This window comes from Rissa tridactyla, chromosome 12 (assembly GCF_028500815.1).
Source record: "Rissa tridactyla isolate bRisTri1 chromosome 12, bRisTri1.patW.cur.20221130, whole genome shotgun sequence".
Lineage (NCBI taxonomy): Eukaryota > Metazoa > Chordata > Aves > Charadriiformes > Laridae > Rissa > Rissa tridactyla.
In genome coordinates, this window is record NC_071477.1 from 5,622,465 (window position 1) to 5,646,264 (window position 23,800).

Below are 23,800 nucleotides of genomic sequence, written 5' to 3' on the forward strand. Positions count from 1 at the left end.
GAAATTGAATTTCCAAAGGTCACAAAGCATTTCCTAATAGAATCTGAAGAGAAAACCTCATTACTGGAGAATTGAGAAGTCTGGTAACATCGAGCGCACCCATCTGCCTGCAGTAGTCCGTGTCTGGCTGATACTAGCATCAGTTGGTCTCGGTACGTCCCAGTGTCATGGTTTCAGCTGGGATGGAGTTAACTCCCTTGCTAGCAGCTGGGGTAGTGCTGTGTGTTGGATTTGGGGTGAAAAATGCTGTTGATAGTGCACTAATGGTTTTGGTTGTTGCTGAGCACTCAAGGCTTTTCTGCCCCTCCTATTGCCCTGCCAGTGAGCAGGCTGGGGGACACGAGAAGGTGGGAGGGGGCACAGCTGGGACGACCGATCCCAACCCACCAAGGGGATATTCCGTGCCATATAGCGTCGTGCTCAGTGTATAAAGCCGGGGGAAGAAGAAGGAAGCGGGCGGGGGGACATTCAGAGTGATGACGTTTGTCTTCCCCAGTAACCGTTACGTCCTATGGAGCCCTGCTGTCCCGGGGATGGCTGAGCTCTGCCTGACGGTGGGAAGCAGGGAACGAATCCCTTGGTTTGCTTTGCTTGTGCGGGCTCTTGCTCTACCTATTCAACTGTCTCTATCTCAACCCATGAGTTTTTCCTCACTCTTCTGATTCTCTCCCTCCTCACAACCGGAGGGGGAGCGAGCGGCTGCGTGGTTCTGGCTGCCAGCTGGGGTTAAACCACGACACCCAGGGAGAAGAATTCAGACATTTTTGATTTCAGAAAAACAAGTGATTCCTGGTAAAAAAAAAACCCCAACAGATAAATCTGAGGTCTTAAATGGCCTCTCAAGCACCTGTTTTTCCCAGCACTAGATGTTATTACTGGTGTGTTATTTATTGCTAGTGTCCCCAAAGCAATTGGCAATATGTCACTGTTAAAGCATGGGTGATGCGCGGAAGAAGTCTGGCACTGATCAGATAAAGGACGGGGGCAATATCCTGTTCCGCATTTCCGCCTAAAGGCAAGAATAGTTCAATATCTGCCGGGCCGAAGACCTTGGTTATTGCATTGGTTCCCAGCATCACAGGGAGATGTTGCAGAGGAATCGCCAAACACAGCAGAGGACATGCTGGACCCCTCGGCAGTCCCGGTTCATGCAAACTGCCCGTAGCTTCTCCCATGCTGGGCCAAATGGTGTTGTGCACCGTCATCGCGTGGGCTGGCACGTCTTGTGTCACTGCAGGGGGATTTTGGGTATGTTGAAGTACACGGTAGCACTGGAGATGCTGGTATGCCCACGGCGCTGTCAGAGCGGGGTTTGGGGGGCCCCGTTGCCCGGTGGGCAGGATGAGCAGCCCCTGCGGACCTGCGCTGGCAGCTGCTTTGTGCCGTCCCAGGGTTACCAGCTTGATGGGGCTTGGCTTCTCCATCCACCCTTTTTGCCCGCAGGTTGGCATAACGGGCTTTGTTTGCACAAGGTTTTGTTCTGTTTCCTGAGCAAACACCTTTTGTACGGTGAGTAAAGTTTAGCAGGCTTTTTTTTGCACACTCTTTTGGCCAGCACTCCTGCGTGCATCCTGGTTTGCTGGGGGGTGGAATTAATTTTTGCTGGCACACCAGAGAGTGATCTGGGATGTGCCACTCTCCCAGGGGTCTGTTTGGCCCGAGAAGGAAAAGACAGTGGGAAGAGCGCAACTGGAGAGCTCGCTGTCTTGCAGAGCCGGGACAGGGATTACACCAGCCCGGGATCGCAGAAAAGTGGCAAAAAATCTCCCACATCTGGAAACGGCTTTTCCTCCCGGTCTCTGTCATGTCGTTTATCACATGAGCTGAGCGGGAAGGAGCAGAGGGACTTTTTCAGAAGGCAAGGGCAGCATCTCCTTGGTGTAACTCGTTACTTCTGCAACTCATAAATCTAGTGCTCTGAGCTGCTGGTGGGTTTGGGAGTAAATCCAGAGCAGGAAACTGCAAGTCAGGATTCATAAGAACTGGGACTATCCTGTCCACAGTGGAAAAAACACTAAACAGTCATTTTCCAGTGTGCCGGCACCCCGACAGGCTGGAAAATCTTTTTATGGTTGAGCAGCGGGAGCGGGAAGTGAAGGGCTGGCTGCTCTGCCCCGGCTGTGCGCGGGACTTTGGGATCCTCCAGCCTGAGGAATGCTCCAGGAATGTCCTGGTAAAGCTTCATCCCTCTGCTGCTCCCGGGGGGCTGGCAAAGGGTCTCAGTCTCTGTTTCTCCGGTGTTTGAACCATCTGGCTGTCACGTCCCGCTCCAGCAAGGGAAGCTGTGCGTCCTGCGGGGCCCTGGGATACTGCCCAGGAAAATGATGGATTCTGTTTATGCCAAAAAAACTAATACAAACACCTTGTTCCAACATTTCTTTTTCCAGGTGAATCCAAAGTGGCTGCTGGGGGTGGCACTGGCCGACTCCTGCGGATGCGACTCTGTTGGGGGGGGCCTCAGTAAATCGGGCGACAGGAGGGAGCGGCAGAAGGACCCCAGTTCTCCCGCAGAAGCCGGTTCTGCCCGCGAGCCTGCGGCCGGTCCCAGGTAGGACGTGTGGGGCTGGCAGTCGGGGGGTGCAGCTCCCGTGACCCCAACCCTTCGCTGGAGACGCAGAGCCACGCAGCAAAGCCTAAAGCCAGAACACCCACTGGTGAATAAATTCCTCTTTTTACTACTTTAGCTTATTCCTTTTGGGAAACTGGTTTAAGATATATTAGTCAAAGAATAATGGTTGCAGCTCTACCAGGAAACTTTTATTAGGAGCAGTTCCCACTATTGCCAACTTTGGGCATTAAAATCATTAGTCAGGTCCCCAAGCTGGGTATACAAACCTTCAGGGTTTTTTACTCCTTATAATAAATCAACCGGGCTTGTTTTGTTTGCTTTCCTATTTCTGAGCCTCTGAAATATGAGGTTTTGAAGCGCTATTCGGCAGCTCCAGGGGCTAGAAATGATGTGTGTGGCTGTTGCGAGTGAAAGCAGATGTATGCGTTAATTAACGTGGTTGCAGAGCTTCCGTGAGAGCAGAGCGGGCAGCAGTGAGGGTGGCTGCTCCTCCTGGGCATGGGCGCAGCGATGCGCCCGCCCTGTCCGCAGGCAGGTGCCAACAGCACCCAGCCATGGAGCAACTCCGGGTGCCTTTAGGAGCTCCGGTACCAACCCACCCTTCCGTTTTGGACCCTCACGTCTGTTGTGGGGTTTTTCCCCTCCCCCCGCCCTCACCTTTAGTTTACTGAACAACCTCCCGAGCGTGGAGGCGTGTTGGGTCCGTAGGAAAGAGCGTTCCAATATTGACAAACGCGGCGGGCGCGCGCCCGGCCAGCACGTAGCACCGTCCGTACCCGCGCAGTCGCGTTTCCTTCAGCATTCGCTCTGGGATGAGCTTTGTCGGCAGTATAGTTTTGAAACTATAACTGCCCGCAAGTCTAAAATTAGAAACTATTGTGCAGACTGGGTTGGGTTGTGTCCCCCTCCCCTCCCCCCCCCCTCCTTTCTGACCCACGGAAAACCACCAGCTGTAACGTTCCCATAGTAACACGAGAAATAGAGGAAAAGCAGATGAAAGATCTCTCGTTGGTAGGGGCCGTGTTGTTCTGCAGCTGAGAGGCGTAGGGCTGCCCTTCATCCTCATAAATTAGTGGAATTTTCGTGCTCCCTTAATTAAGTGTAAAGTCTGGACATCTGTACCGGTGCTAGTTCTTAGCAAGACAGAATTCATCTGTCTTTAGGTACAAATCGTTGAGGGCGGGGGGGAAGTCAATAGTCACACCAGAAAATGCAGGATGAAAGAGAAAAGTTTAATTAAAGTACGGAACATGGTCACAATCCATCCTCTTTGTGCAACAAAAATACCAAGAGCAGGACTGGAAGAGAAAGGCGCTAGTGCAATGCCATTGTTATCCTAAATCCGAGAAAGTGTTGGTTTAGTAAGGCAAGGAAGAAGAATATTTTCAACATTTCAAGCAGCGACAAAACACGGAGCGTGATTTAAGAGTCAACAGAACAATTTTGCCACTGGTTTACTCCGAGCACCAGCCTTCAGCTCACGGTGGTCTGCTCTCCGGGCCTCACCTGAAGCTTGAGGTTGCAGGGGACCAAGACGTAGTCCTAAGGAAGGGGAGGAGGGAGGGATGACCAAGGTCCCCGTGCGGCTCACGTCAGCCTGCTCGGGGCTCTCCGCAGGCCAACGGCCCCTCCAACACAGCTATTGCTCGTGTCAGTGGGGCTAGAGGGAAACGATGCCTATTTAAAGCGATGAAACTTGGTCTGTGGGTTCACGGGGCGAGAGGAGCAGGCTCTGATTTATTCTGGAGCCAGGAGGTAAGCGTTGCTTCCAGGTTCCCTTTAGATCAAACACAGCAGGGGGCAATTTAAATATCGTATTTCTTACCTTGTGAATCACGACGTTGACGTCAGTGTAGGTAAAGCTGGAGATGTGGGGCAGGAATATGCCTTCGCTCAGGACCACTAGGAAAGAAAAAAAAAAAAAAAAAAGGAGGGAAAGTTGCCAGCTGGGTGCTGCCTTCATCCTCCTCGGGCATCCAGCGCGGCAGCACCGCTGCAAAACTCCCAGCTCCTCACCGTTCATCTGAGCTGGTACCTCCACGCGGATTGTGGGCAAAAATAACTCCTCCAGCAAGGCAGCCTGCCAAAGGGAAAGCCGCGGTCAGCTCGGTCACGGCGTGACTCTAAAGCAGGAGGAGAGGGGCAGGGACCAGCAAGAAGGGGGGTCCTGATGCTCATTGTACCTCTGCTAATCCCCCCCAGACCCGCCTCTCCCTTCTGCAGGGGGCAGCGAGTGCCCAAAGGAAGTATTTCCCTGCTGATAACCGCTGCCCGGGGCGGTTTAGGGTGATCTAAGCTGGCTGGTGCAGCTGAGGGTGACGGGGCTGTTAGAGGACGGTGCTGAGGCAGGGGCTGTCACAGCAGCGTGGTGAGAGGAGGGGACGCGGCTGCACTCGGCCACTTGGGGGATGCGTGGCTGGGGGCACCTACCGGCACGGGACCCACGTCGGAGGCAGCCAGGCTGAGCTCAACCTCCCTGGAAAACAAAGAGCGGCACAGGAGCTGCTTGTAATATGCTGTAATAAACCATGACTTTCATGTTCCCCCAAACACCATGGCTGAGGCCAGGGGCAGCGAATTTAGCGCCTGGGCACGTCTGAGCAGGCGGCTGGAGCCTGACTTTCCCCCCGGGTACAGCAGCAAGGGCTTGAGGATGTTTTGGCCCCCAGGATTAGGACTGAACAGCCTTCGTGGTGCCCCGCTGAAGCGGGCAGGCTGCGCTGGGGTGTGGGGTGCTGCGGGGCCAGGGTCTGGAGTGATGGGCAGCCGCGGGTGCCACCGGGGCCGGGCACACCGGAGCCCCCCAGCCGCAGGCTGTGTTTGCAGATGGAGCAGTCGAGCGTGTGCGTTCCCCGGCAGCGGTGCCGGCGGTGTGGCAGGAACAGGCAGAGGCAGACGGTGTTGGTGTGTGTCAGTCGCCCACCGACGCCTGTGCTGAACGCGGCGGGTGGAAGGGTGCAATTTCTACTTCTCTCTCTCTAACCATGTTACTGGAGCGTCACCATTTCCCTTGGGACAGAGCTACCTCTGCGGTGCCCAAACTACAAAAGCTAAGAAATTCCCCGGATGGCTTTGCCCCTCCTTTCCCTGCTATGACTGGGACACGTCCCCTTGGAGGGCTCGAAGCGTGGCTGGGTTCATTACTCTATCCCTGCTGCAGAGATCATCATCCTCGTGTCGGTGACGCTAAGGAGGAGTCCTGCGGTCATGTCCTGCAAGGGGAAAAGAGAGGCCAGGGTCAGAGTGAGCGAACGGTCCCGCTTCACCTTTGAATAGTGGGATGCGATGAACCCCTCTGTGTGCCGCCACCTGCGACGTCCTCATGCCCTGCGCTACGCAACAGAGACAAGCACTGCTCGGGACTGGGAGGGCTGCGGCAGGTAAAGGCTAAACCGGACCCAGGCAATGGCTGCAATTGGGCCGGGTCTTGGAGCAAAGGGCATTGCCCGTGTGTCGCTCAGGCACACTGGCTGGGCACGCTGGGCACGCTGGCAGGGCAACTCACCACATTCACGCTCAGGAAGTTCTGGAAAGCCGGCGATCCCGCCCCAACGTGGGCGGTGAGGAAGAGCTTCAGGGCTGCCTTGCCTTCCTCCAGTACCACCCGAGGCGTGCTCCTGAACACGGCTTGCAGCGTCACCGGTAGGTCCTCCTGGAAGAGGGAGCCCATCTGCCGAGGGAGGGGGGGGTTATTTCTGGGCACGGCAGCCATCCCCTGTGCCCCCATGGTGGTGGGCAGGCGGCCGAGGGGCACTGCCAGAGCTGGGGCCGTGCCTCTCGGAGTGACAGCAATGGCAACGAACCTGAGTAATCTTCTGGGCCATGGTGGCGGTGGTCAGCGGGCTCTGAAAGACAAAGCACAGCTTGTGACTCTGCTGCCTGGGGCTGCTGCCCTGGGGCTCGTGTCCAGCATGACCATGCAGACCCTGCGGTGACTACTGTGCCGTGCGTGGATACACGCAGGAGCAGCATTCTGGTTACTAATGGTGTGTTAGACCAGAGATGTTTTGGGGGGCCCAGGGGTGAGGGGCTGTGACTCCCACAGGTGCTCAGAGACACAGTCCCACACTACGCAGGGCACATGGCTCCTCCAAGCCATTCGCGGGGCAGGGCTGTTCCTACAAATGCGTATTTTCTACCCCTCGCTTGCTCTACTCACCGGGATGGTCATGTTGAAGGCTCCAGCCATTTCCAGGGCGAAGAAGAGGCTGGTGTAGAAGTGCTCAGAGAAAGCCAGGGTGAGGTGGGAAGGGCTGGAAGTTGCCGGCTCGGGCATGCTGAATGGCACGGGGCTGACTGGCAGGGGGATTGCCATCCCCACCACCTGGAAAGTCGTCTGCAGGCACACAGGCAAGGAGAAAAGGAGTTTGAGGTGTGCTCAGAGCACGTAGTGCTGGGAGGAAGTGGCTCTCCCAAAGCCTGGAGCTGGGCTGAGAGTGCTGGAAAGCGAGGACTTACTTGCAAGGATATGGTGATTCCCTGCTCGGAGAACATGGGTGCAGCCAGGGGCAGGTACTGGACCTGGCAGCTCGGCGTGACGGGGAACTGAGCTGCAAACCGAGCAGAGGGATGCTCAGAAAGACGAGGGGAGCGGTGGCAGCAGGGGGGGGCTGGGAAGCGCCTGGGTTCCTCAAGTAAAGGGACAGGGAAGGAGAGCCGGGTGGAGGGAGCGGGTCCCTGGGGAGATGATGGCGGTGAAGCCACTGCAGATGAGTTTCTGCTGCAGGGTGGGATCCTGTCCCATCTCGTGACTTGTTCCAAAATGAGCCCTGAAGCCCTTAGTCCACAATGACACTGAAAACCAAATGCTCACCTGTCAGAGACATCAGCTGTTCATTTGGCAAAAGCAGCAATTTGGAGACTTCTAGGCAAATCTGTGGAATAAAGAGCAACAGGAGAGGTGGTAGATGAACATGGGGGTCTGCTGGCATCGGGCGTCCCCATTGGCTGGCCACGCGGCAGCCAGGAGACAGGGGATGGCAGTGTTCAGTGACCCGTGTGTGGGGCTGCGGGGGGAGACCTGGCAAAGCACCAGGTTGACTTAAAGTGCTCTAATTCTTACAGAACCGTACCACTTTGTCGTCTCCTGTCTCACGCCTTCACAAACTTTATCTTACCTTATCGACGTTAATGTCCTTCTCCACATCGGAACTAGAGGACTTGCTGGATGAAAACAACAGAATGGAAGAAGTTAGGCAACAACCAGCTCAGCCAAGGGTAGGTGAGCATCTTTTATCTGACCCAAAAGGCATCCAGAGACAGTATTACCATTACTTTATATCATCTATTAAGCTATGATTACAATTCAGAATCTGAAAGCACTGAAGAATTGCCGATGGCCTTGCATTAAAAATGTTCCTGCTCTACACTACTTTAAAAGGTCTGCTCCCTTATGAGTGCATGAAATTCTCTTAAAACGGGGGAAACCGACCCTGCAAGCAGAAGAAAGTTCTTCTTATGAAGATAAAGTTTTTGTGTTAATCTTTGCAAGCTTGTAGTAAGCACATCTTAGTCATATCACCTTCCTGCCTAGAAATGCTTGTACCTCCGTTCCTTCTTTTCCCCTGTTACCCAGATCCCATAACAAGGAAAACAGCAGGGTCAACCTTTCCATCTCCTCGGTGCTCTGCATCTCCTCCATGCTGGTTTTGCAGGCAGAGGTCACCATCTCCAGGTTCCCTTCGGGGTTCATTTCCACATGGAGGTCCGACAGGATGGACAACCTCATCACCTTGGTGGTCGAGCTGTGCCAGGGAAGGAGATGTGGATGCCGGAGCGCGGGGGCTGCTCCCGGTCCCGTCCGCTCCGGCCCCCCCCCGGCTCCCGCAGGCGGACGGCGGGTGCTGGATGCGGCCCTGTCACTCCAGCTGGGAGCTTGGGGTGCTTCCAGCCCCAGGACTCACGGGGCGGGTGTGATGCCGAGGTCCACACCGATGCTCAGCCGCAGCCCGGCGTCAGGGATGAGCGTCAGAGTCAGCTCAGCAACTGTGACTGAGGTAACTTGGTTCCTGCTGGAGCAGAAATGAAGGTGTCAGGAGAGGAGCACAGACTGATGTGCAGCCCCTGGCTGTCCATACAGTGGGCAAACCCCCCAAAATCCATGAGATCTGCACGGATAAATCAGTGCCCCGAGGGTGGCACTGGGGCTGCCACCCATAGACCCCAAAGGAGGAGCCAGGAGCTTGTTTTTACACCGCTTTGGCAAACAGCTGTGTCAGTCTCTAGGATTTTTGCCCTTGCTGGAAAAATTACCTTTTGTGATGATATTCAAAGCGCTCCAGCTAAATACCAGTGTGAACCAGTGGTACGGTAGCAAAGCCTGGGCAAGGCAGAGCCACGGACTCACCTGCTGGGCTTTGGGGAGACGTGAATCAGGTCTGGGACTGTCGAGGCCATTAGGTCCTGCCTGAGGATTGTCTCTGCGTGTGGCTTTGAAACTTCAGCAACTGCGAAACAGGGCAGATATTTTATGAGACCCTCAGGAGCTTGCGGTCTGAGGCACAGAGATGGAGAGACTGAAATCCACCCAGGTGACACACGTCCCCCTGTTACAACCTATAGAAAGGGGATGGTGAAAGTGAGCTGATTGATTGGCACAAGTTTCTGGTGCCAGTTTGGTATTTCACCACCGGACTGAAAGCCGCTGCTGCCTCCCCTCCCTGCTGGCGGCGTGGGACATACGGGGTCCGGACTTACAGTAGTTCAGTCCTGACGGGGTGAGGATGCCTCCGCAGTCGGGTGACCTGGTGGCGTGAGCAGGGACCAGGAGGCTCAGGAGGATGCTCAGGGTGCGGAGCTTGGCCATGCCGGCACCTGGAGGAAGAGGAAAAGGGCACCCGCAGCAGCCCAGTCAGAGCAGCACAACACCGGCCCAGCCACCAAGGCAGGGAGCCATCCTTGGGAGCCATGGATCCGTTCCCAGGTCGGGTTTGTGGTCCTGAGCTTGTCAGCATTTGTGCGATAACAACGCATAGCTCTCATGTAGTGCCTGAGGATTTAAAATCCCTAACAGAAGGCTCAGGCTTGAAGGCCCCCTGCAAGTACGTGAGCTAGAGTGGTGCTTGCAGCAATGCCGTGGCTGCTGAAAAGCACATAATGGCCTACAACTGGTGTAAAAATAGCAAATACGCAGGAGCTACAATTAGTTGAGGAAGAAATGGAAGTTATGGAGGAGGCTAAAATCAAATAAAAAGGTGAAAGTGTTACCTACCTCTCTGAAAAGCACTTAGGAATTGTTTATAATGTTTGTAATGCTCTTACAATATCAAGAGAACAAGTAATTCAGAAAATTGACCCTGCAGAAAATATACATATTTCTATCAGTCTTTGCAGAAAGTGGGTGTCTGATCAGAACTGGCCCTTACAGAGACATCCTAAACTAAGTACGAGCAATGCCTATATCAATCTATTCAGTTTGCAAATGCATCTTTACCTTTCCCAGCCAGTCTTCCCATTCTTCTAACTCAGTCCGCGTCTTGCCGTGGCCACACCAAGGATTTGTGCTGGCTTTATATACCTTCATAGCCAAGGCTGATGGGGCAGAAATTGGCAAATGGGGCTGGAAACCAGGACATTGGGTGGACACTTTGTTTTATATACCATTTTTATTGTTTCCCCACATACTTGATTACATTGGCCGTTGACCTAGCGAGGTGAAATATTGGACAGCAGGTGCTGGGGCAGCTTGCCTTCATTGTGGTGTTACTGAGGAGCACAAAGAAAGGTCTCTGGGTGGAAGGTGCCAAGAAATCAAACATTGCAAGAAAGCGAACATCGGTTTCTTTGCCCTGCAGCCATGCTTTCTTCAGAACATCACAGGGACAGCCGCTGCCATGTCCACGCCGGCGAGAAGCTGCTGTGGTTTGTGTTGCTCTCCCAGCCAGGTGGCTCAGACCAGAAGGGATGAGACCTGCATGTGTCGCACTGAAGAAGTTCTTGGCAATAGAGCAGGGATGCCCTCCGTTTCCATCAGGCCTGGGTAAGTCTGTTGAAGGCAACAGGAGTGTTTCTGTTGGGTTCAGGGAGTTTTAGACTAGACAGAAGATCAGGCTTTTTTTTAAGGTATCTCCTCTGACTTCCAGTATGGCCTACGTACAACAATTTCTTCCTCTCTCTAACCAATTCTTGATCAAAAGGCACTGCCGATATTTATTACAACTGGTAGAAAAAATGATGGGTGATGTCCACCGTCTTTGATAACGTCTCTACAAGCAATGAAAGCATTCATGGAAGGGAGTCGCAGACTGTCTCCTTCCTGTGCTTGGGGTCCATTGTGTTGTCCTGGCTTCCTTTTGGCTGGGAGAACAGAGCGTGGACTCCACGGAAATGCCATCTAAGCGCATCCTCTGTGGTCTCGCCCAGCTCTCCTTCGTGCTCTGTGTTCTGACTTACCCCCTCCCCCTGATATTTGTGATTTCCACTTTGAGGCATGACCAGTCTTCCAGAGAGGGTTGAATTGCCCATTTCAGTTTGAGTCCCTTGGCAATGGGATCAGGTGTTCAGCACTTGTTGAAACACCTGCTGCCCGGGGAGGCAACCATTGTCCTTTGTGCATCGGCAAAGTGAGTTATTGGGCGCTGGTTCCAGGTGCATCTTGACACGTTCAAAGCCTTTGGCTCTCACCAGCACTGTGTTGCTTTCCTTCTCAGCATGACAGAGAAATGTGAAGAAGAAAAGCAGGGTTTCGGACACGTTGTGCATTTCCATTGAAGGCATCCAGATAGCAGTGTCAAAAGAAAATATGAAGATATACGTCTAGCAGCCCACCAAGGGAGAAGAGGATTTACAGTTCTACGCTGATGTATGCAGCCCATTTAGAGGCAAGAAATGTGTTCAGAAAAGTAAATCCATTGCAAAGTTTGTAACCTGCAGACAAGTCCCCTGGGGTTGCTGGAAGTGTTTCATGGCATCTGACATCAACGGGGGCACAGACACAACCTTAGAAAAGTCTCTGAGAAGTAAGTCTCCACTGTGTTTTAGAGCAGCAGTTGGAAACTGGCCCCTGCTAGGCCTTCTTCCAGCGTAGGTCGTATCAGCAGCTCTTCCCGAAGCAGTACTGGATTTATCTGTGGAGAATTATTATCATTTACAGCAGCACAAAGGGCTGGGGATAAGCTGCCAGGACGAGGTGGCACCGTGGTGCTTAGAGCTGGGTTTTCTCCTCCTGAAGAGCTGTTCTGGACCTGATGATCCCTGTGGAGGCTTAATTAGATGTCAACTTATAGCATAATGACTGATCAAGTTACTAGTACAAAAGCCTCTTTCTGGCATGGTGTGTTCTTTAACGGGAGTTATCTATAAATCTTGCACTCCCGCTAGATAAGGTGTAAATCTCTCTGTCTGGGCTTAGCAGAGAGCCACCGAGTATATCACCGGGAGGGAGGTGATGGCAGATTAAACCTCATGACGTGTTTTATACGGAAATGAAGAGAAGAAATGAATTACTTGGTGCTGCAGGATCTCACCGGGGTGACCTCCCAGAGCCGGGTCCTGCCGGGTGAGGTACCCAGGAGGGGATGAGTGAGGGCACTGTGGTGGCCACTAGCCCCAGCTCAGGCAGGGCTGGTTCATGGGCAGCCACAGCGAAGGCAGCAGCCTGGAGGAGAGATCGGTGTGGCATGTCTGCAGTCTAGTGGAATGCATGGTTCTCCCACGGTGGGACAGGGCTGGGGTTGAGAAGCCTGTTCTCTGGGCAGGTGACAGTTCTTCTCACTCCAACCTTGCTGAAACCAGCAAGAACATTACTGAGATTATTACAATTTCCACTGGGCTCTCCACCAGCTGATCCCATGTCCTCCCTCGGCGTTTGCACAACCTCCGTGAACCTTTGGGGAGCAAGAGCCACTCATCCCAAGAGTTGCAGTTATGCAGGTATCTCCAAAAGCAGAATTTACCATTACATGTCTTAGATTTCTCCTCATCTCCACTTCTGTCCGTACCATGTAATTAAATAGATCAAGTTGTCTCTTTTGGACTTGACGTTGGCTTTTCCTGGGTGTTGAGCAAGAGAGCTGGCTTCAGCCTGCTGGGACCATGTGCCTTGTGCCTGAGGCTCGAGGGCTTATCTGGACTTTCAAATTTATTAGCGAAACTATTTGTATTGGCAGATATCAGAAACACTCGGGGATTAGGTTATATTACAGTAATTACCCAGCCCTTTCATTCTTTCTGTTTTTTCCTCTTTCTCGGTCACGATTTATATACAGGCTGTTTCTTGTCTCTCTCCCGGAGATCAGTGCAAAGGTTGGATAACCTCTGGGGAATCTCTGCTGGAGAAGAACCGGGTGAGGTGATGGCAGGGCCCTTCCCTGCAGGAGTCCTTGTCATTTGAGAAGCGGGAGGCCGAGCCAGAGAAGACCAGTGGAGCTGTGTCCATAGCCCATGTAGCCACTGCCACAGTGGCTCTCCCTCTGCTCCTGGGGCTAGGGCTTGGGGTGGCCCTGAGACCCTGCAGGCCATGTGCTCCATCAGGCAGCTCCAGCCCTTTCTCCACGGCAGGTTTTAGGCATCATGAGCAGCTCTGGCTCTTGTGGAAGGGGAAGGTTTAGTGCCCTGCTTGGGTACCAGCCACGAGGAGGGTGGTGCAGGGAGCTGGCACATCTTGATGGGGCTGCTCTGGGGTATTCAGGCTTTTCAATTCTGGGGAGTAATTCTTGTGTTCAGGCTGTGTTTTGGCTGGTGTAGCTCTGACAGACTTGCACAGAGCCCTCCTTGCTTTCCTCTAGCATGAGTACAGCTTTTAGCCCCCGAGGTACGGTTTGGGAACCACCTCCAGCTCATTATCTCTCTCTGTCAGTTGAAACCAACACAGTCCTGCAAGTCTCTGCCACCTCTGGAGCTCTGTGAGCAGCTGTATCAGATTGGAAGATGTCAGGGATTTGGTGCCTTGGTGGCTGGCTGGCGTGGTCGGGAGGAGCTGATGGCCCGGGAGCTGTCATCAGGATCGATCTTGGAACGATTGATCACGGTAAGCGCTCAGCCACGTTAGCGTCTGTGCATGGACATGAGTCTGTCCGTCCGTGCGGACAAGCGGGCAGCAGCGCAGTGGTCGTGTCGCCCCGAGCACATCCCATCCCGAGCACCACCAACCAGGTGGGCTCCAGGCGCTGCCCTTAGTCCACAGCAGGAGCCGCTTCCCTGGGGTCTGCATGTCCCGTGTGGGATGCTGCGAGCAGGACCCCGCAGCTGTGACACCCCGATGTGGGCACGCGGATTGTCTCACCGGTGTGCGGGAGGTTGAGTTGGGAACCTGAAAATACACCCCGTGTCTCGTGTCTAAAATCACAATGTGTGCGCCCGCCGAGCTCCAACCGTTACCTGAGGGTGGCAGAGACTGCTGGTAATCCGAATTTACAATCCGAATTTTAAAAAGCATCCTGACGGTGCCTGTGCATGTTGGAATGGGAATATGTTAATAACAACGTTTTATAGGGTATTGCGGGGGGTGCTGAGTCCCCTCACCCTCCAGCACAGGCTCCGCCCTGGGGGGTTTGTCCTAAATTCCTCATCTTGTGCAAATCTTCCAGCGATCTCCGCTGCTCTGAATGAGAGTGATGTTCTGCAGAAAATGGCAGAGGAAGCCGCAAAAAAAAAGCCAAACGCCAAACCCATCAAAGGCATCTCGGGGTGAGTGATGATCAGCAGCGACACACCGCGAGCCTGAACCTGGGAACGAGAAAATAAAAGCAGAAGGTTGGGAAGTGTCAGCCCGGAGGCAGAAACGAATCACTCCCCGCTAACAAGTGTGATATTAAAGCCAGTGATTTTCTGCATGGTTGTGTCTGCAAATACGTGGAGAAACTATAACTTAAAGGCAACAAAGCGCGTCGGCTCCTGCTTCAGCGCTGGCTGGGGGCTGCTGCGGTGGCTCTGCGGCGCCGCGGGGGGTTTGCTCTCAAAGCCGGGGGTGCCTGGCTTTTGTCAACATTATCCCGAGGCAACCCCGGAATTTCTGGGGGATCAGAGCTGGCCCTCCATCCCGTGAATTCATTCTGGATGAAAGGGTGGACAAATTTTGAACACCAAAGCATTTTATTTTTTTTTTTATTTTTTTCAAAATCGATCTGTGCAGTCTTTTAGTTAGGAAGAAACACGTTTCTAAATTTAAAAGTGGTTTTAGATGGAAAATTTAAACAAGAGGTGGGAGAATGAAGATGGTGATGGCGATATCAGTGATAGGTGACTTTGACATAAGAAGCCTGACCTGGCTGCTCTGGGGGCTCCGCTTTCCCAGCTCTTTTCTTCTGTTTGTTTGTTTGTTTGTTTTTCTTTTTTTCCCTGCAGGTTCAAAGTGAAAGATCGCCGTCCCCCGGTGATATCGCTGGCGCTCTCGCCAGGCTCGGGGGTCTTCATGGCTGTCTTAGTCCAAATGACCATCGCTGGGAAAAGGTGAGCGGGAGCCGGTGCCCGTGGGGGAGAGCCGCTGGTGGGGCTGGAGTGGGCTCGCTTGCTGCCGGGGGTCTGTCCCGCGGTGACCGAGCTTTGCTCTGAGCAGCTTTATAGGAGGAAACATAGAAATCGCTGTGGCCGCAAACCTGACGGCGAGCAGTGTGCTGGGGCAGGACGGCGCGGGCACCCCCAGGTTCAGCTCCAGGAACTGCCACATCGCTCCCGTTAGCGTTAAAACCAACCTCCCCAGCAGGTGAGTCCCAAAGGACAGCATCGATGCTTTGCCGATATTACTAATCCCTGAGCGGCAGGTAACGGCATTGTTAAATCTTTCAGTCTCCAGGTGCGGGTTTCCACAGAACACGGATACTTTTCACTGTTCATTTTTTCCACTAAGAAAACCAAAAAGTTTTATGGACAAATTCAGGCCAGCTCTATCTGTGCCATTCCATGCAATGTTCGTCTTCGGCATTAGTCCTCGTTTAAGTGCTGTACTCTTGGGGTATCAAAGCTTCTTTTAGGCGTGGAAACCTTTAGCTTTGTTTAGAGCCAGAAGATGGCATTCTTGAGAAAAGGTTTGTTAAAGAGAGAAAACACCTTTTATTAGATATGAGGCATATTTTGGCTTAATCCATACCAGATAGGTTTCTTTAGCGCTTGACTTTGTTGCCTTTTGACCTGTAGTAAATAATTATTGCTCTGTGTCGGCTGACGCGTTGTCTCTGCCCAGCATGCGGCCCAAAGTCATGAGCAAGTTTCTGGATGGCACCCTCCAGAAAGTGCTGCCAGGGCTGGTAAGTGCCATCCTCCTCCCATCCTTCTTTCCCGGCGATCATCTCCTCCTCCTCCTCACTGCATCGCAACAGGTTTCATGGTTTTGCCACACAAAGGAGCTTGCAGGCTGGTAAAAAGGGAGAATTTTGAGCAGTTACTGGTTTTATGCAGTCAACACCGGCAGCAAAGGCACTGTCGCTGCCAAAAGCCTCCTGGTCCCAGCCGCGCGGATGGGGATGTGATGCTCGCACAGAGCTGATCTTGATGCTGAGCACCCTTGTTCCTGAAGGCTTGTCAGAGGGCAGACTTGCAGCCTCTTAACATGCGTCATGAAGTCAGGCTGGTTCAGGGAGATATCTGAGGGGGGGTCTGGCCTTGTTCTTTGCTCAGCTTAAGGCAGGTTTACTCCAGAGTAACCTAATTCAACCAGGGACAGAGGAAACTGAGGCAAACCCTTGTCTGGGTAATTAATCGTGGAGGATCCTGGTGCTTCAGGGTGGGAGATGCCCTGGTCTGGCAGCCATGAAGCTCTGCTCCCACCAGAAGCCTCCGTGCGGGGTTTTCTCACACTTTCTTTTCACCCTACAGCTATGTCCAGCTGTGGATGCGGTGCTCAACCTTGTGAATGCAAAATTCACCACCTTGACTTGTAAGTTGACATCCATCCATCCATCCATCCATCCATCCATCCATCCATCCATCCATCATCTCCTTCCCTTCCCCTGAGAAGGGGAAAGCACAGATCTATCACGGAGAACAGACGATCTGCTCAGCCCTGACTAGGACCAGGCAGGGACAAATCCCGACAGGGGCCACACGAATATCCCCCCCCTGCTTCGGTGCAGATTCAGGAGAGTCTGGCACCACAGAAGCTGGCAGGGAGGCAGGAGCCCACTGAAGCCGTAAACGGCACGTGGCGCTGGTGAACCGGCGGTTTGATGCTGGTGAGCGCTCTCCCTGTGGTGCAGAGCGTGCGCCTTCTCTGTCTAAGCATCCCTCTTTGTTTCCATGCAGCCGAGATCCCTCTTGGGACTGCTGGGACCCTCCAGTACGCTTTGCTGAACCCCCCCGTGACGAATGAAACTTTCGTAGAGCTGGATTTGAAGGTGAGTGTTGCTGCCTGGCGCTGGGTCTCGGAGAGGTGATATTTCTGATATCCATTTGCTCAGAGGCGTTGTCCTTCTCAGCCTTGGGCAGCAGAGGTTTGGGAGGGTGCAGACGTGTGCTGGCTGCATTATATCACCTAACCACCTCCTCGGCTCATCATTTTCTATGAAGTTTATTGCTTCATTTAATTGCTGAGACTACGGAGCAAAGCATCTAGTACCTTCTACCTGACCTAAATGCAAATCCTGGAAATGGACCTGTGCTCTCTGACATGGTTCTTCTTACCGGTCCTTTTAGACCATTCTCCATCAAAAGGAGGGAAAGGAGGTTGACCTTCCCACAGACCAGCCGTCTCTTGGTTCTCTGCCACCGAAGAGGGATGCTGCTACCCAACTCATCCTGTCTGCAAACTTCTTGACCGCTGAGCTCTCTGTTCTGCAGGCATCCTTCAACCTGAACATAAGCAATAACATGGTGGGTGGTTTGGGCTTGAGATTTTCCTCAAGAAACCACTAAAGAGATCTACACCCATGTTTGAGGCAGATCTGTATGCTGGCCATGCCTCTTCCCTTCCCATGTTAAACTACCCCCACCTGAGTTCACTAGGTCCCTGTGCTGTGACACTGTCTCAACAGGTTCTTGGGCTTCCCCCACTGGTGACCACGATGCTTGGAGCCCTCATCCCCGAGGTGGGTAGACGTTGCTTGATCCTGCTGCTCTGTGGGTCATCTCAGGCTACTTAATGGTGGCAGATAAAGCCTCTCTCCATTCACATAGACATGTTGGGTACCTTTCCCCCAGTGTCAAACTGGTGGTCTCTTTATTTTATTAGTAAACTTTTATTAATAAGATTATTTAAAGGACATACTATTGAGCAGTATGGATCAGCTTGACTGAGTCCCACTGATTTTGGTGAATGTCATCGATGCTCAGCACCCACCAGGATAATCCCCAGAGCAGTGAACTGGGAAGGAGAGGGAATGTCACCCCTTTACTTTGACTCTCCACAGATTTCCAGGGTGCTGCCTCCGTCACAACCAGTGGTGATTGAAGTGCAAGAAGCTAAAGCACCAGTGGTGACCATAACCCGGGAGAAAAGCTTTGTGCAGCTCTTCAGCACCGCCGAGTTTTGGGTTTCCCCATCAGACTCTGCTCCGGAATCCCTCTTCGTCCTGGATGTTGTGAGTTGAAGCCCTTTGCAGTTGGCGAGGGCTGAACGTGGTTGTCCCTGCCCCGAGCCAGCAAACCCGCACCAACACGGGAGCGAGAGATCAGGGGACAGTGGGCAGGGATGTCTGCTGGGGACGATGCTTGGTCCTGCGGGGCTGGAGCGGTCGGGGGGACCGGGGTCCTGGTGGGGACTCCCTTTCCCTTTCCCCTTGCAGCACAGCAACCTGGAGGCACAGTTTGCCGTTGCAGAAGACAAGCTGCGGCTCTCCCTCGCTCTGCAAAGGTAACGCTGCTGCAGGTCCCCAGTGCCACCACCAGCAGCGTGACAGTCCCTGGGCTGCTGGAGAGGCCACACGCTGCGTCTCACCCGTGCATTTTCAGCAGGAACCTTTGCTGTCTCTGCATGATGTTTTTATAGTTTATACTAACAGCTATTTAAAAATAGATGAAGGTCAATGTGACATAATCTAAACCTCAAACCTGTTTGGGTGTTTTGGTTTTTTTTGCCCTTTAAGTTTGAAGAGCTGAACTTTGGTTCGGGATGGAGAAAATGCTCTCGGTGGGAAGCAGCCCCTTCCTGGAGGGCGGCTGGTGGAGCCACGGCACCTCTGGTGCAAGGGAAGGGGGGGGTTTGCTGGAGGCCAAGATCTGGGTGAGGAGTTTGCTGAGGGCGACAGGGCAGCTCGCCAGGAGGCGGACGACTCCGTGCCTTTCCTCTCCCTGCAGTGTGTCTCGGATGGCCTTGGCTTCCTCCTCCCTCAGGATGTTTGACGTGAGTTGGGTGGTCCGCGCCTGGCGTGGGGCTGGGGTTGTCGCTGCGAGTCTCAGCGCTGGTGGTTCGTGTGATGCGGTACCAAGAATTTGCTCCCCAGAGCCCCATTCCGCTGCTTTCATGATCAATAACAGATTTGTTAAAAAAAACCAAAAAAACACCCAAAAGAAAACCAAAGTGAACGCTGAAGATTGAAATGGTATTTCAAGGAATAACATTTCAAGGAATAACAAATGACAAATCAACTGCCAAAACCATTTGCCCACAGGCATGAATGCTCTGGAAGGGCGCCCTGCTCGTATCCCACGATGTTCGTTCCCGGGAGAGGTCGTGTGCGCCAGAGGTTCATTTTCCTCATCTCCCTCTGATCCTGATGCTGAGACAGAGATGTTTGGGAGGGCGAGTGCTGATAACGGCTGTCTCGCAGCAAGGCTTTGGGCTGCGAGGAGGGCGCCCAGCACCGACTGCAGGGCAGAGAGCTGCTGGGGCAGGGAACAGTCTCATCTAGGGCAGTTTTCATGGAAATTTAAAATTTCTCAAAAGTTCCCATTCTTGCAATCGTCCTGTAGTTGGAGAGGGCGCTGGGCGCATTGGTGGGGTGAGCCCAGTGGATGTGGAGCGACGGGCATTTTACACCACTTCTCTGTGTTCCAGGAGCTGCCGCTGAAAGGAGTTCTAGCAGATATTATACACGAGGCTTATGTGCCATCGATCAACAGTAAGCACGGCTATGGCTTCATCTGAGGGTTCTCTGTCTGCACGGGGAAAATAGTTCTCATTTCTTTTCCTATAGACTGTTGTTATCTTTTTTTTTTTTTATTGGTGGTGGTGGGGAATTGGCGTTGCCTGGCTGACCTTGCATGCTTTTCCTGCCCTCGAGGCTGCGAGGGACTCTGCCAGGAAAATCTCTTGCCGTTGCCGTTTTGCACCGGCGGGGTCTGCAGTGGGAGCTGGAGGAGGGTGATGCCCCCTGGCCGGGGCTCTGGCGTGACCACTCCTTCACGGGCAGGAGAGGTCTGCCCGCACACAACAGACAGAATCGCAGGATCATAGAGTTGGAAGGGACCTCTGGAGATCATCTAGTCCAACCCCCCTGCCAGAGCAGGGTCACCTAGAGCAGATTGCACAGAAACGTCGTTTTTGTGACCCCGCTGCGAAGGATGCAGGCTTCTCCTCTGAAGCCTCTTTGGGTGTTATTCCTGTCCGCAAAATCAAAACCTCTTGCCATGAACAACTGCGAACAGATTTCATGAGATCTTTGCCTTTCTGAAGTCTCCAAAAATCGACCTGCCCCTCTTTACCCTGCCCGAAAACAGCCACAGTGTCAGTAAAAAACCCCAACCCGGAACATTAATTTATCTGTTTAACTCATACGGAAAGTATGCCAAAAGCAGAGATTTTATGAATGCTAAGATAAAAAAAATACAGGAATTCCAGCCCTGCCAATTTCCCAAGTGTTCCCAAGCCCCCTTGCCAGCCCTTCGGCAGGCGTAGGCAGGCAGGGAAGCACCGGAGATGCTGGCAGCACCTGCCATGGCCGGAGCATCTCTGATGGCTGCTCCTGCTCGTTCCAGGGGTGCTGCGTGCAGGGATCCCCTTGCCCGACCTGCTGGGCATCACCTACCAGCGGGCGAACATCAGCGGGTCCGAGGTAGGCAGTGAGAAGCTCACCCGCCTGGTGCTTCTGCTGTGTCACCCCTGGGGTTAGTGCTGTTACCCCCGTCGCATCCCCGAGCACAGAAGCAACTGCTAAATCCTGCCCGTGCGCTTTTTATTTTTAAATCTGCAGAACGCTCTAGTGCTGGACGTGCCCATCACGGAGACCTGAGGAGCGGGGAGGTACGGCTGCAACCCGCCGCCGCTGCCAGGACCCAGCAGGACCGGCCGGGAGAGGCAGCAGCGAGGGTGCCGGAGCCCCTGGGGCATTTCTCCCTCTTTCCTTCACTTTTTAATAATTTGACTCCACAAGCCGAAATAAAAACATCCCATCGCCCCATGACGAGACTCTGGCCTGCTGTGTGTCTAGTGGAGCCGGCCGGGTGTGTCTGGGCAGAGGTTGTGTTTCTTGGAAGGATTGTTCCCTAAATAAATCACTTTTGCAGCAGAAATAGCCGGTTTATTAGCACCCACGTCTCCTGCGGGATTGGGGTACCAGAATGGCCCCCCCCCTGCTCCCAGGGGGCATGTGCTGCCAGGGAGTGTGTCTGCAGTTGTGTGTGGGGAATCAGGACTGCTCAGAATGAGTGAAGGGTGGGCATTTAGGCATCGCCGTGCGTTTTTTAATATTTCAGAAGTGCCGAGCATCGTGGTTTATCGGCTGCATTGCAGATATTGATCCCAAGCGTGTAGTTCACTGATTGCGGGATAATTGCCTGTCATTAGTAAGTCAATAAACAGCTTCGATCCTGATTTCATCGAGCCGACATGATTTGAACGCTTTTTCCTGGTTGACAGGTAGCTGGGGCAGAATTAAGGATATCTTTTGAAAAGATCATTGTGTTTTTAAGAAATTGTCCCCGAGAAAACCTCGCTGTGAGGCACACTCTGAGAAATCCATTTTGTTTTCTTGCGTGCGCTGTCAGACCCAGCAGGCATTTGTTCTGCAACGCGTGTAAGGAATTGTCCCCATCAGGAGTCCTAAGCAATGAGGAAGGCAGCCATAAAACCAGCTCCCCGTGAGGACTGGTGTTTATGGTGCCTTCTCTCTTCATTTCACTGCAAACGTTGTCAAGGCCAAGCACATTTTTTTTTTTAGAGAGATTTCCCTTATTGTTCTTGCATTAGCTAACAAACAATAGAACAGTTTGAGTCTGAATTCCCTTAAGAAGAACAAAAACTGAATCGAAATATATGTGTACGGCCCTCCTAGGAGAAATCAAGGCTGCAAATCTCAGGGAGCACCTAGTTAGTTTTTCACGGAACATTTAACCACACTGTCAAGCTGCACTGTCACGTAACTGGTATTTGATGACCTGGGGCACTTGGTGGAGATGCAGCCTCCAGACATGTGCAGGCACCAGCGTTGTCCCCTGGAGCTGGACACGGACCCCAGCAGCTCTAGTCCCTCCAGCAGCGGGGGATGTACCAGTCTCTCGCAGTTAGTTGTCCCAGAGGAACGACAGAGCAAACCAGGACTGCCCTGGCTCAGGGGTCCCTGCAGAGACGGTTTCCTCGGGCAGAAGGGCCACTTCTGGACGAGGCCATCAAGGGGAGAGCAGAGCAGAACTGACCATCTCATTTTTCAACGTGGGCTGATGCATTTCACTTTGCCTGCCCTGGCCAGAGCCTACTGCCCTCTTGCTAACGTCAGGCTCTCTAATGCTTTGCGGAGGTATGTCCCTCTTACTGCCTGCCCTGATGCCTCCGTGTCCAGGTGAGCTGAGCATCAAAGCAGCGACTGTCGACATCCGTCCCATTCTTCTCCCTTTGACCAAGCCCGCTCTGGTTTACTCTGTGTTTCTGTCCTCATGTGGTGATTTGTCTTTGTGTTCTTGGGGCTTTGAAAGTTGCTTTAGCGAGACCTGGGCCTCACAATATCATTCTCTTTATGGGAATCTGCTTCAGTTTATCCAAACTATTTAGTTGTGAGAGACCTCTGCATTCAGCAACAGCTGGTGAGAGGCCAAGTTACTGTCACGTCTGAAAGGTCACTGCTCAGAAGCTATTCTCTGCAGTGCCAAAGTGCCCCTTTGCCATGTGCTGACCATTATCAGGTCTGTCTTTATGGTAATTTAGGTTTCGTACGGTGATTGCCCAAAGTATAAAGTGATTCAGGAGGGATGATAACATAATACCATCTTGTTAACACTCTCTTCCACCTTATCAAATGTCATGATCTAGCCATGACAGCCAGGCTTTGTGCTCCCGAGGTGCCTGGCTGATCAAGTTGCAAGAAGAGTGACAACTCCTTAAGTACTTTGGCACCTTTGCCATCCCTTCCTTGGCCTTTAGCTAAGATATTTTTTAAAGCTGGAATTAATGTGTGACAAAAGCTGGCTAATCTGCTGGAAATACTTATTTCCAAGTTTGCAGAAAGCATTAACTCTGTGCAAGCATTTTTTTGAGCTATTATTCTTCAAAGCTGAGGAGCAGCCCATCCACCCCTGTCCTTGATGAGAACATCGGGGGAGTGAATAGTTCATTGCTGTCCCCTTGGCCAGCGCATCCTCCCCTCCACCACGGACGGACTTTTCTGTGCATGTCAGGACACGATCCGCACACAGGGACCACATTTGGTCTGTGGCCCACAGAGGAAGGTTTTCTTTTTCCTGCCCCGAAGACTTCCTGCTGTGGTGCAGCTCAAGGCAGTGGCTCCGTGTACGCGGGAGGTGCTGGTGATTGGGGCGAAAGGGAGAAAACCAGCGTGGCTGCGGGTGCGCGTGACTTGTTGGCTCAGCAGAAATTTTTCTCCTTTTCTCCTGCCTGTAGAAGTAAATTATCAGACAGTAAATGAGCCACGGTGGACCAGGTGAGACACAATTTTTCAGCACAGAAAAAACCTGGCTAGAAATCTGAGAGGGTGAGGGCCTGGATGGGTCTGACCCTGGGCAGCTGCATGGCTGTTCCTCTCCTGCAGCACACTTGTTGCATGGGGTGGTGTGGCAGGGAGGCCGCCTCTCTTGGTATGCCCACACTGGGATCAACAGTCCCTCCAGGACTTCAAAATGATGCAGAGCCAACAAGCTCCAGCCTGGGAGCTCCCTGGCTTCGTAGTCAATGGCATCACCCTCTCAACGGTATCTCCCCGTGGCAGCGCATCCCACATCCAGTGCTCCTGGAGTGCTCTGAGGCAGAGATGATGGACCTAGAAACAATGCCATGCCAGTTAGACCGGTGCAGCATTTCCAAATCAGATGGTGTTTCTCCGAAAAGTCTGTCAGCTCGGGGTATCTGTAAAGCCATGACACCCGATCGACACACCTTCTCGTGGTGTCACTGTTCCTTCCCAATTCAATACCTGCTTTTCCTCAGTTATCAAATGGCTTACGAGCCATTCAGGTCACTGGACGGGCGCTGGTGGC

General features: G+C 53.0%; 2 protein-coding genes across 2 annotated transcripts; one reads left to right on the forward strand and one right to left on the reverse strand.

Moving 5' to 3' along the window:
* Positions 1 to 3,787: 3,787 nt before the first annotated feature.
* BPIFB2 (BPI fold containing family B member 2) lies at positions 3,788 to 9,374 on the reverse strand. The gene is made up of 15 exons (XM_054218340.1): positions 9,266 to 9,374; positions 8,916 to 9,015; positions 8,473 to 8,577; positions 8,176 to 8,313; positions 7,687 to 7,732; positions 7,383 to 7,443; positions 7,028 to 7,119; positions 6,729 to 6,905; positions 6,373 to 6,414; positions 6,075 to 6,239; positions 5,714 to 5,781; positions 5,000 to 5,045; positions 4,586 to 4,649; positions 4,395 to 4,471; positions 3,788 to 4,111 (listed from the first exon to the last, which is right to left on the reverse strand). The coding sequence occupies exons 1-15, from the start codon at positions 9,372 to 9,374 to the stop codon at positions 4,043 to 4,045; spliced, it is 1,359 nt and encodes a 452-aa protein (XP_054074315.1). The 3' UTR covers positions 3,788 to 4,042.
* A 4,061-nt stretch (positions 9,375 to 13,435) lies between these two features.
* Positions 13,436 to 20,607, forward strand: BPIFB6 (BPI fold containing family B member 6). Its single transcript, XM_054218723.1, has 15 exons — positions 13,436 to 13,535; positions 14,095 to 14,194; positions 14,852 to 14,956; positions 15,063 to 15,209; positions 15,687 to 15,750; positions 16,319 to 16,379; positions 16,745 to 16,836; positions 17,135 to 17,311; positions 17,473 to 17,526; positions 17,848 to 18,018; positions 18,223 to 18,290; positions 18,734 to 18,779; positions 19,434 to 19,497; positions 20,354 to 20,430; positions 20,569 to 20,607. The coding sequence occupies exons 1-15, from the start codon at positions 13,436 to 13,438 to the stop codon at positions 20,605 to 20,607; spliced, it is 1,365 nt and encodes a 454-aa protein (XP_054074698.1).
* The last annotated feature ends 3,193 nt before the right edge of the window (positions 20,608 to 23,800 follow it).